This window comes from Hippocampus comes, unplaced genomic scaffold (genome assembly GCF_001891065.2).
Source record: "Hippocampus comes isolate QL1 unplaced genomic scaffold, H_comes_QL1_v1.1 scaffold145, whole genome shotgun sequence".
Classification (NCBI taxonomy): domain Eukaryota; kingdom Metazoa; phylum Chordata; class Actinopteri; order Syngnathiformes; family Syngnathidae; genus Hippocampus; species Hippocampus comes.
Window position 1 is genome coordinate 114,554 of NW_017805994.1, and position 12,252 is coordinate 126,805.

The 12,252-nt window shown below is 48.1% G+C and overlaps 2 protein-coding genes across 3 annotated transcripts in view; both read left to right on the plus strand.

Annotated features, from left to right (window-relative positions):
• hip1r (huntingtin interacting protein 1 related) overlaps positions 1 to 5,311 on the plus strand; it is a 10,934-nt gene extending 5,623 nt beyond the window's left edge. The window contains 17 exon segments of the mRNA XM_019892316.1: positions 1 to 147; positions 664 to 774; positions 872 to 1,066; positions 1,252 to 1,399; positions 1,769 to 1,855; positions 2,155 to 2,262; positions 2,372 to 2,508; positions 2,632 to 2,742; positions 3,028 to 3,086; positions 3,176 to 3,206; positions 3,285 to 3,347; positions 3,529 to 3,629; positions 3,702 to 3,807; positions 3,889 to 4,012; positions 4,078 to 4,139; positions 4,258 to 4,818; positions 4,899 to 5,311. The exon segment at positions 1 to 147 is cut by the window's left edge and continues 25 nt beyond it. Coding sequence (XP_019747875.1) covers positions 1 to 147; positions 664 to 774; positions 872 to 1,066; positions 1,252 to 1,399; positions 1,769 to 1,855; positions 2,155 to 2,262; positions 2,372 to 2,508; positions 2,632 to 2,742; positions 3,028 to 3,086; positions 3,176 to 3,206; positions 3,285 to 3,347; positions 3,529 to 3,629; positions 3,702 to 3,807; positions 3,889 to 4,012; positions 4,078 to 4,139; positions 4,258 to 4,818; positions 4,899 to 4,940 — 2,193 coding nt within the window. The 3' untranslated portion in view covers positions 4,941 to 5,311.
• Positions 5,312 to 7,750: 2,439 nt separating this feature from the next.
• The window catches only part of rilpl1 (Rab interacting lysosomal protein-like 1), a 12,897-nt gene continuing 8,395 nt past the window's right edge, over positions 7,751 to 12,252 (plus strand). For both annotated transcript variants that reach the window (XM_019892311.1, XM_019892312.1), the window contains exons 1-3: positions 7,751 to 7,857; positions 8,991 to 9,109; positions 9,319 to 9,549. In XM_019892311.1, the coding sequence (XP_019747870.1) occupies positions 8,993 to 9,109; positions 9,319 to 9,549 (348 nt within the window). In that variant the 5' untranslated portion in view covers positions 7,751 to 7,857; positions 8,991 to 8,992. The remainder of the gene's footprint in view (positions 7,858 to 8,990; positions 9,110 to 9,318; positions 9,550 to 12,252) is intronic.

The following is a 12,252-nucleotide window of genomic DNA, read 5'->3' on the forward strand; positions in this document are numbered from 1 at the left end:
CGGCGGGAGCGCGCCGGGCTGCTGCGCTCGGCCCAGCAGCGCGACGTCGACTTGTCGTCACTGCGGCAGCAGCAAAGCACCGCTGACCTGGAGAGGGATCGCCTGAGCCGTGAGCTGGAGACGCTCAGGGCGCAGCTGCAGCAGCAGGTAAGAAGAGGAAGAAGGCTGGAGAGAGGGAAGGTAGGAGAGGGCAAAGGTCATAGGAGGAGTGGACGAGAGGACGAGGTGGTTTTGACGTCTTATTTTCCAGTCAGGGGATTTCCCGAGGACTCTGGACTCATCCATCTGCTGCTGACCATAATGCTCTGCGGAGCAGCTAAATGTCTGACCAACGTGGCAGCACGGTCTTCAAACATGAACGCGGGTCCCAGAATACAATAGGCAGCCCACTTGTTGTCGACTGAAAATGACATCACAGTGCCTAAGGGCATGGTCATGTGACCTGCGCAAGCTGGGCCCTGAGGCACTGAGATGAAAATTTCGGGCGACAGCAAGTGGCAGTACTTTAGCGCTTCAGTTCTTCAAAGGTTGAAGAGCAGAAAGATAGGAATGGAGAAAAGTGCAATCCCAAGCGGGCGACGTTGGTGAGGAAAGTTAGGAGAAGGTGGGAAAGTGGGAAAAGGGAGGAGACACTTGACGCCCACGGCGGTCTCTGTGCCACAGCTGAACATCAACGCCCAGCAAAAACTGGAGATTGACAGGCTGCGTCGCGAGCTGGACACCACGCGGGCCGAGCTGGCGCGTGTCACCAGCAGCCTGCAGAGCAAAGAGCTGGTACGCCCGTCCGTATGGCCACGGTTCATACTCAAATGGCTTTCGAGTCCGTCTTTCGCCACGGGCGCACTCTGACAAACTCGCTCGGTGTTTCCAGAGCGGCTCGCAGTTGAGCAGCACGCTGGCGGGCCTGCAGGCGGAGAGGGAGACGCTGCTGCGCTCGGTGCGGGAGCAGGAGGCCGAGCTGGGCTCGCTCCGGCAGCAGGCGCAGCTACAGCAGAGCTCTCTGGAGCAGGAACGCCAGCGCAGCAACATGGAACTGGGGACCCTGCATGCCCAGCTGCAGCAGCAGGTGCCAAGCGCCGTTTGCCATCCACGTGGACTTATTAATAGACTTTGTTTTTGATTGAGACTTGAACATTCAGAACCGAGACGTGCGACTTGATCCACTGCCTGGCGTTCGCCACGACACGGACATCCCGCTTTGCGCTTCTTTGGCGCCTTCAGATCGCTGACTTTGCGCGTGTGTGCAAGCAGGCCAATCGTGAAGGCGAGCTGGCTCACAAGCTGCAGGAGGAGCAGTTCTGTCTGCTGCAGTGCGCCGTGGTGGAGGCGGAGGGCATCATCCTGGACGCCCTGGCCAAACTGGACGACCCCATCCACGTGCGCTGCATCTGCTCGCCTGGTACGTGCACGTGTACGAAAAGAAACACTGAAGAATTGACACTTGAAAGCAGCCAGTGTGGAGCTTGCGAAGCAACAAAAGCGAGCGCAGCCCTCAGCGAAACTGTCCTCATTGCGTCCAAAGCGTCAATATATATTTTTTTTATGGCCGCACTTGGACCTTCTCGGGCATCGAGTTCACCAGCGCTACACAGGTTGCCACTGGAATCATCATCCATGCCTCCGTGATCATCTGCGCTCACTTTTACCAGATAGCGTATACGCTGCAAAGTATTTGCGACATTTTTCAAAAGGACTTTGTTCAAATGATTGAAAAAGGAACATTCCTGAATCCATCGTGTTTCTCTTTTCTGCTACTTCTGTCTGTCAGATTATTTGGTGAATCGCGCTGAGACCACTTTGGTGTCGGTGGACAAAATGCAGCAGAGCCATGTCATCTATCTGGCAAACAGGAATGGTTAGTTTGTGTGTGTGTGTGTGTGTGCGTGTGTGTGGCGTGTGCTGTTGGGAGGTTGGGTTGGCGTGTTGTTTCGATTTTTATTATGATTTTTTTTAAGTTGGGTGTTTCTTGTTTTTTGTTGGGTTGTTAGTCGTTTTATGTCATTGGTTTGTTGATATTTTTTAATTTGGGGGTGGGGGGGTGGGGTTGGCTTGTTGCTTGTTGTTATTTTTGTTGTTGTTGGATCGTTGATTCATTTGTTACCGGTCACCAACGTTGTGGCTTTTGGTCGGCAACGACGACGTCATTGTTCCCAGACGCCAGCAGCCTGCTTCGGGCGGTCACTCAGTTCTCCCACTTGGCCGCCGACACCATCGTGAACGGCGGCGCCACGTCGCACTCGGCCCCCACCGACCAGGCCGATCGTGAGTCCCCCGAAACTTGAACGCCATATGTCGCCTTGGCATGCTTCTGTGTCAGCAACCGAATGCAGTTTCTTGCTGGAAAACAAATGTTTGCGTGTGTGTGGTTCAGGTTTGACCGACAGCTGTCGGGACTGCGCCAATAACTGCCTTCACTTCTTGAAGGACTTAAAACTGCAGGCCAGCTTGCAGAGAGCCGACTCCACCGCCATCCGCTACGCCATACAGCGCATCCTCGCCTTGGGGCAGGTGGGCGATTCAAAGCGTTCCGCCCACAATTCCACTGTTTCCATGAAAACCAAAAAAAAAATCCCATGGAAATGACTGGAGCTCCCTTTCAAATAGGTCGATGACAATTCTCTGTGTCAATAGGAGCTGCGTCCCAAGGGGCAGGACGTCCTTAAAGAGGAGCTGGGCAACATGGTGGACAAGGAGATGCTCGCCACCTCCACCGCCATTGAAGAAGCTGTCCTGCGTATGGACGTAAGTTTTTGTGAGAGTCGTTATGGGTCCGCTCGTGATCGACACGGCGAGGAAATTTGACGTTGCTAACTTAAACTAGCTTTGTCATATTCTGAAGGGTGCTACTGAGCCAAAAGAATCGCTTTGAACTAAAATGGTAGACTTCCTGGGTCTTTTCTGGCATGTCTTCTTGAGACTCTTTTTGTGGGTCTGCTCATAAGACACGCCTACCAAATTAAGATATCACTGACTGAGACAGGGGCTGAATTTGGAATCATTCGGATGATGCTTTGTGCGTGTTTGTAGGAGATTTTGTCCCAGGCCAGAAGGGACACAAGTGGCCTGAAACTGGAAGTCAACCAGAGGTGAGATCACCACAACAGTCGTCGCTATTTTATATTTGTTTTTTTTTGTGTTTCACTTTGAAAACTGAAACCTTTGTGTCCCGTCGCAGCATCCTGGGCTCCTGCTCCGACCTCATGAAGGTAGTCATCGCCGAAGCTCCGATCTGACGTTGCCACAATGTCAATATATGTCGTGAACGTGTTGCGCTGTGTCTGCAGGCTGTCCACATGCTGGTGACGGCCGCCACAGATCTCCAGAAGGACATTGTGGAAGGAGGCAGGGTGAGTGGAATGCATGCTCCGTAACCTTTTTCGGATTGAAATTTCTGTGTATGCAGTTATCATGGAGGTCAATTACTCACAGGTTTCCACTACCCGGAGTCGGCCCAGGTCCCTCTCCCTTGCGAATAGAGGGCTCCGCTGTACATCAAATAAATATTCTGGCTTTGCTGTTTTCCCGCAGGGAGCAGCTTCTGTCACGGAATTCTACGCCAAAAACTCCCGCTGGACGGAGGGTCTGATCTCGGCCTCCAAAGCGGTGGGCTGGGGTGCCACGCAGCTGCTGTGAGTCCCTCGACTCCAAATTAGCTGGCGTGATTTCCGAGCGGATGACGAACCGGTCGTCTTTATCTCCAGAGAGTCCGCCGATCGCGTTGTGACCGACAACGGGACGTACGAGGAGCTCATCGCATGCTCCCACGAGATCGCCGCCAGCACCGCCCAGCTGGTCGCCGCCTCAAAGGTGCCCCCGCGGCTTCACCCTTTGAAAGCTCAGCGAGCGCTAGCGGGCTAACGTGTCGCTAACACGTCCGTCCTCTCGCAGGTGAAGGCGGAGCGCGGCAACAGGAAGCTGTCCACGTTGCAGCAGGCCTCGCGGCACGTCAACGACATGGCCGCCGTGGTGGTCACCTCGACGAAGCACGGACAGCAGCAAATCTCGGAGCAGGGTGAGAAGCCGTGTTACATTCTACCGGATTGTTACGGGTTTGATTGATCTTTCGTGTCCTTGCAGGAGTGATGGACTTCTCCGGAATGTCACTCATCAAGTTGAAAAAAGAGGAAATGGAGGCTCAGGTGAGTCATTCATCGTACAGTAAACTGTCCGGCTGTGGGTTCATTTCATGATGTACATATTTGGGCATTGTTATTGATGGATATTGGCTGAAATGAACTCTGGCGGTTTGGTTCCCAGGTGCGGGTGCTGCAGCTGGAAAGTCAGCTGGATCAGGAGCGCGTCCGTCTGGGCGAGCTGAGGAAGCGCCACTACGACTTGAGCCCCCCGCAGGACGGCGACATTCTGGACGGCGACGAGAGCTTCCCCCCGCCGCCCCCGCCCACTTTACTGGACGCCGCCTCCTTCCCGCCACCCGAGCCTGCCGCCGTTCCCGCCTTTGCGTCCACGAACCCCTTTGCGCCTGCCGCATCGCAATCCTTCTTGCAGCCTCAGTCCTACGCGCCGTCACAGCCCTACACGCCGCCGCAGTCATTCTCACCATCTCAGGCTTATACGCCATCGCAACCTTACATGTCATCGCAACCTTACACATCTTCCCAAGCGTACGCCCCAATCCCTGGCCAGAATTACCTGAAAAGTCAGTCCTACTCCAGCTCGCAAACCTCTTCGCCGGCACCTAGCCACTCCCAACGCTCGCCGCAGTCCCAGAGCACCGACTCCAAGAGCGCGGAATCCGGAAAACTCAACCTGAGGAAACCAAGCATCTTCTCCAAATCGGGGAACCTGTTTAAGAACGCGGTAAGAGACCAACGGTTCACTTCAGTCTGTGTGCTTTGAAAGCAAGAGAATGGTTTGCATGTTTGTAATTTCCATTGCAGTTCAGACGAGGGGAAGCGGGAAGCGGGACCGGGGAGTCTTGAGGCCGGCCAGAAGCGGGGCTCGCGGATCATGGAGATGGAACAGTTTGATTTCGTTTATGTCTGCCAACGTCTTTCCGTTCCAAAGTGATCAAATGAAGCACGGAAACTCTTTCGCCATCGAGCGTTTGGGTGTCGGAACTCATCTTAGAGCTAACGCTAACTTCGACCCATACCGAGACAGTTTGCTTCACTGTTAATATCCATCTGTTTCGGTGTCGGAACTCGTCTTAGAGCTAACGCTAACTTCGATCCAATACCGAGACAGTTTGCTTCACTGTTAATATCCATCAAATTCCTGCACGTTTTCTGTCCAACTCTTTTCTGTGCTTTGATGGAATTCTGAAGCTTGATTAAATGCCTGAGAAAGCCAATTGTTTCTTTGAATTACCGCTCCGCGTTTGTGTGCTAACTGTCACAAGCGAAAATGAGCAAAAGTTTCCAAAATGTCACTTTGACTAAAAATGTACAAATTGATTTACAGATACAAATCAACTTTGTCAGAACCGTACAATAAAGATGATTGAACATAGTCGTAATGTTAAAGTAAGTCACAATCTTCCGATAAATTCTACAAGGTTAAAGTCATAATGTGACAAGAATGTGCTCATTTCGAGTATCGTCAAAATGTTGCGCGCATTGTCGTCAGGTTACAAAAACGGTAGTCGTGTTATGCTAATACAGTTGTCATTTTTATGAGAATTAAGTGATCACGTCACAAGAATAAACTTGTAATGTTGCCATAATATTCGTGGAGGAATATGAAGATGCACTTCTGTACAAAGAGTCGTAGGGTTACGAAAAGGGGGGGAAAATAGTCTTAATAGTTGAAGAATCAAGTCGTAATGTTACCAGAATAAATTTAGAACCTTTTAGATTAAGGTCATAATCATACACCGATGAAGTTGTAATATTATGAGATTATACTGATAATTTTATAATCAAATTACACTATGAGATTAATGTTGTCATTTTACAAGAACAGCCGCTCATTTATGTGACTGAATTCTAGTGGATCCCATTATTCAAGAAGGGAAATATGAATCACTTCACCCCGCAGTCCAAAATATTCTGCCAGCTGCCTCACGTGTTATTTTGGTTCAGTGAGCTAACGCAGTGGAATGTGCACACTATTCAGCAAGTTCGGCCGGAGTTAAATCCTTCACAATAAAATCTAACGACATCGTGGCATCCTTCAAACACAAACAGAAATGCCACGTCCTTCAGAAATAATTACAAAAAATAAAAATAAAAATAAATAAATAAAATGTCATATTATGCTGCATCATAAAGAATGCTACATCCTAATCATTGTTATGATGATTATTATCATCATCATCATCATTATTATTATTATTGTTATTATTTAAGGGCAATTTTAGTAAGATGAATGCGTCATCCAGTTCGGTTTTATTTTATGCACCATTAACATTCACATTTTTTAAAGAAGCCTCTTTCCGTTCTAAGGGATGGAGCGTCCTTGTTACGGTCTAATTTGAATGAGCAGCAATCCCATCTAGTATTAATTTGACGGACAAAGCATTCCTTTTACATTTTAATTTGAAGGGCGTGCATGCATTCCTCTTTGTTTATTCTGAAGGATGCTGCTTTCCTGTTTATTGATTGTGAAGGATGTGGAGTTCCCGTTTATTCGGAAAGACGACGCATTCCCTGGGTTTTTACTTGGAGGGAGACACGATGCCCTGTTTCTGCTCTCTTGTTTTGAAAGGAAAGCGGAAAAGATGCTCACAAGATGGCGGCTAACTTTGCCCCATGTCAACGCGACAGAGGAGGGAGGACAAGCGGACAACGGCCGATTTTACGCTGAACAAATGACTTTTAAGGTCTTCATTTACGACTACATAATGGACGCACGGTAACCTGGTACTTTTAGGTGGCGTTTTACAGCTTACCGGTGTAAGTCAGAGGACGTGTTGTGTCGCGGAGGAAGGGGAGGGAGGAAGTTTGTGTCACACAGCGGAAAGAAGAGAAAACAAACACACAAAAAAAGACGAAGTCATCCCCAAAGTGTTGTCTGTGCCATAACAAGATTTGTGGTTTGAAATTTGATGTCATCCCAGCTTAAGTTCGACAAAAGTAATGCTTTGATAGTAATGATAGATGTCACAAGACGGCAGTTGTGACATCTATCGGAATTTTAAGGCTTTTGAATGTGTACGTCATTTCCTTAATAGAGAAACGCTGTACTGAAACTTACAGGTAGATCAGTTTATTAGATTGTGCAGGGTTGCCCAAAGTTGTGGCTGCCAAGCATTGGCATTTACTTCACTGTTTCACTGGGAAACCTCTATTGTTCGAGTTGGCGTGTTTTTTGACCGAGTTCAGTTTTCCCCTGCTTATAAAGGATGGTATATCAATATGTCATCCCAGCTTAAGTTCGACAAAAGTAGTGCTTTGCTGCTGTCTTGTGACATCTATCGGAATTTTAAGCCTTTTGAATGTGTACGTCATTTCTTTAATCGAGAAACGCTGTACTGAAACTTAGATCAGTTTATTAGATTGTGCAGGGTTGCCCAAAGTTGTGGCTGCCAAGCATTGGCATTTACTTCACTGTTTCACTGGGAAACCTCTATTGTTCGAGTTGGCGTGTTTTTTGACCGAGTTCAGTTTTCCCCTGCTTATAAAGGATGGTATATCAACTAAATGTAGAATAGGAAGGACCCTAGGATTGAACCTTGGAGAACACCAGAAGCCACACGGTTGCTAAATTTGATTTTTTAAAAAAAATTTTTTCATTGAATTGTGATTCAGGAGCTGGAGCTGGTCGAGGACGTGTGGCGAGGTGAGGCTCAGGATCTACTCTGCCAAATCGCTCAGCTGCAGGAGGAGAACAAGAGCCTTCTGGACAATGTGTCCCTGCGAGACTCTGCGAGTGACGACGACCTGCAGAGGACCGATGGTGAGAGTGTGTGCGCAACCTTCAGAAATACAGGAAAATACAAAAACTCAACTCATTGATATGGCACAGTATGTGGTCAGTATTTTATATTTGTCAACTGGTCACTCCTTGTAATGTTTTTGATATTTATTTTATTGACATTTGTTCAATTTAACGGCTGTTGGCTTTGAAAAAAAAATGCACTGCTTTCAGAAGGTTTGATATTCCCAGCACTACTCAGGTCAAATAACATCAATTCCTGATGACATTTCCTCTATTTTTCTTATTGTGAACATTTCCCGAAAACAAGAAAAAGACCATTTTTAGAAAGTGTGTCATTTTTTTCAGGAAGTTAAAAGTGACTATTTTGCGATGTTTTTTTCAGGATCATTTGATACTTGTCACTCGCCGATTGTTTCTCCAAATTTGTTGAATTTTTTTCAACGTTTCTTTTTATATTTTAGATTTGACCACTTTTGGGTGGATTCCTGGTTATTTTTACCTCAACTATTTCTGTTGAAGAAATAAAGCAAAGTACAAAGATGTTTTTGGTTTGCATGCGCGCACAAAGGGTGCCTTCTCTTTGCCGCTTGCACAGAAGCCAGAGTCAGGCTTGAGCACGCACACACTAGCCTCAGTGTCCACACATACTTGCTACACACGCGCTTCCTGCACGGCACTCTCGACATGCTTTCAAATGATTTCGGTGTGATAAACTCAACCACGGCTGAGATCTTGATTGACAGCCAGGAGTTTCTGATAAGGCCTTAGGGAAAAAAAAAACTGGGACTGCGGCAACATGTAGGAAGTATGAATAAATGCAACAGATAAGATATCCCGCATGCATGTTATTATTTAGGTGAATTGTTCCATTTTGTCAACTCCAAGAATGATTGGAGGCAAATGCATTGTCAGCATGCCAGCCTAAAAACCAGAACAAAATGTGTCCGTCCAGTTGCCGGCTATTTCATCAACTCAAATTCATTTTGACCTTTTACTCTTTGTATTCCAGTACATTTCAGCATCCATACCTCTTTCCTTCAGGGCTTGAATCAGGAATTTGACTTTTACCCGAGTCCGTTTTTCACACAAGTATCTGTGCTCAAACTTAGGCGTAGTTGACTAAGTCGTCTGGCTGCCTGTGTTTGTCGTAGGCATGAGCGAGCGTGAGCGTCAGGTGATGAAAAAGCTGAAGGAGGTCGTGGACAAGCAACGGGACGAGATCCGGGCCAAAGACCGCGAGCTCACGCTCAGGAGCGAAGACATCGAGGCGGTAAGCCTGTCCAACAATCATGGCGCCTCATTGAGAAAACTTTGTCACACGACTGAAGCCAATTATCATCCTTTTTTTCTTTTTCTTTTTTTTACACAATAGACACCCAAACCAAGCTAAAAAATAGCACAGTTTTTGTTTTCATTTCGAATTGTTGTTTTACACCTGGATGACAAATATGGCGGTGACTGCAATGTTCCCCGTTGCAGCTCCAGCAGCAGCAGTCCCGCCTCATGAAGATAAACCACGATCTGCGCCACAAGATCTCGGCGGTGGAGGCCCAGGGCAAAGCGCTGATTGAGCAGAAGGTGGAGCTGGAGGCCGGCGCGCAGACCCGCGGCCAAGAAGTGGGAGCCCTGCGACAGGAAGTGGCGCGCTTGCGGGAGCGGCTAAAGGGTGACATCCGGGAAGCTCCGCCCCAGCCCCCCTCGCCGGCCGAGGTAATACGCACCTTCTTGACCCCGATGCCACAATGCTCTGATTGATTTCAAAAATACAATCATAACGTATGGAATTGATGCCTCTCGATTCGGCAATCAAAGAAATCGATGCCTCCATTTAAGGCACAGGGGGCCGTATTTCTTCGAATGAAACAATTTATGGAAATGAGGATAGCCATATATTTATTCCGTATGAATTTGAAGAACTACGCTAAGTGTATGTTGGATGTCCTCAAATGAAGGCGTCGTGCTTAGATTGCGAGCTTCGCGGTCTTGTAGCAAATGATGCTCGGTTGTTGATCTCGGTCATTGGCAAAAGCACACGACTGTCATTCACTCGCCAATCTCCTTAACCAGCGTGAAGCGTCAGCTGTGGTGGGGGCGGAGGGTTGGTTGGAGTCCTCCACCCCCCCGCCGCCGCCCGGCTCGCTCTGGCCTGACGAGGACGAGGACGACGAGGCGGCCTTGCTTTGGGTAAAGCGGACTGACCGCTAACGCTGGGGTGATGATCAGTGACTGCATGGCCTGCAACTAACTCTCATGCGGGGGACCAGCGTGTCACGGCGCTGTCGCACTCGGCTGGGCTCTGTGTGAAATTTCAAGGCGCTTTTGGCTCGGTTGATGCCGTTTGCCCGGATCTTTGTGTGAAAGAAACGAATGACGCCTCGCCTCAAATATAGCCAATCACATAGCCCCACTTAAAAAGTTTAGAATTACATCTCACACACACGCGCGCATGGACACTCTCATAGGCTGAGCAATACGTGTGTGTGTGTGTGTGTGTGTGTGTGTGTGTGTGTGTGTGTGTGTGTGTGTGTGTGTGCGTGTGTGTGTGTGTGTGTGTGTGTGTGCGTGTTCTCACACATACTCGTGTCACATAATTCGAATACGGAAGAAAAATATCCCCAGCATTCTTCATGGTTCAGTCTGAAGACGTTGGACACCCCCCCCCCACCACACCCCCACACACACTCTGCCGGTAGTTGTCACAAGATAGCGGCACTGCACTACTTTTCTAGTAGAAGGGAATCTCCTCAACTTCAGATCAGCATGCTGACAGTCTGCAGTTGAGTAGGCCATGACTTGAGTCTGAAATAGGCCCATCGCGATGTGTTGTTTGCTAAGTGAAAGACGTGATGTCCAATAATGAGTCCAAAAAAAAAAAAGAAATCGACATCAAACTGATGTGGAAGGCAAACAATGAGGCGTGCTTTGTTGGTGTGCCACCAGGAGGCCATGTGCGATGACGACATGCCTGCTGTGTACCAATATTTCACACTAAGGTATTCACTTTCTGTCTCAACTGTGGAAAGCCATTGGAGCATTTATTTAATTTTCTTGAGAATCTCCCTCAAGGTGGATTTACTCTCTTTGTCCCCACTAGCAAGTGAAGCCCACTGCTTGTCTTCTAGACCCAATTCTATTGTCAATTTTTAAAACAGTGCTGAGGTTGGCCTCTTTGGGGTTGTACGCAATCTATTAATTTATTTATGTTTGTTTAATCTTACGTCACTGACAAAACTTTCATGGAAGGCATAGATATGCGCTCCTTAAAAATCCACTCAAGAATGTGGTGTGCCGCAGAGATCAATTTTAGGTCCTGCCCTGTTTAATTTGAATATGTAGAACGGTGTCTTCACTAGTAACAATTTATTCACGACTGTTTCCCCTTGGTATATTGGTAGTTGTGTGCGTTTGACTTGTTGTGCACCACTTACCGTGAGTTGGACCGTAACTTCAGTGTTTTATGTAGTGACCTTCCCGCCCCCCATTTGTTTACAATTTACCTGAAGCTTGTTGTGAGTTTGTGGTGGCTGTTGCTAACGTAACATTTGAAACTCTTCATCAACTTTGTGCATGACCAATATTCCTGCGATACAACCCAAAGTAAGTACTACTTCCATAGTTGTAGAGTACTAGTAGCATGCAGATGCCAACGAATGCACTTTTGCCTCAACAGTGACATGTTGTTGTCCTTCGAGTATTTCGGAATATCGTACAGTATTGGAAGGTAGTGGGGGGAAAAAAAGGCACAGTTGTTCTACATATACTGGTACAAACTAAACAGGGTAGGGCCTAAAATGGATCCCTGCAGCACACCACGTTAATCCATGGATTTCTGAGGAGCATTTACTGGATCAAAGCTCACTAAATACTAAAAGTAGTGTGCTTAACTGTCTTACGGGGAAGGACAAAGAGCGTACAAGTACTTGGATCTTAAGCTGCCTATCAATGATATGGAATGAATATTCAAACAGCTTTCCGTACCCACTCTCTTCTCTCAGGAGGCGTTGTGCCAGGAGGACACAACCACGGAGCTTCCGGACTTCAAGGACCCCAACCGGGCCCGGTTCACCCTGCAGGAGTTGCGGGATGTCCTGCACGAGCGCAACGAGCTCAAAGCCAAAGTCTTCTTGCTGCAGGAGGAGCTGGCCTACTACAAAAGGTCAGCGGATGATGATGTCATTTCCATTCCCATTCACAAGATGGCACTAAAATGGCCAATGCCCCTCTAGCGACGAAACGGAAGAAGACACGGCCTCTCCTAGTCCCGAGCCCGAATCCAGGACGCGATCGCGCTCTGCTGTGCAGCCAGAGTCTGGGATCAAACGCCTGTATGTTGTCCACACACACACACACACACACACACACACACACACACACACACACACACACACACACACACACACACACACACACACA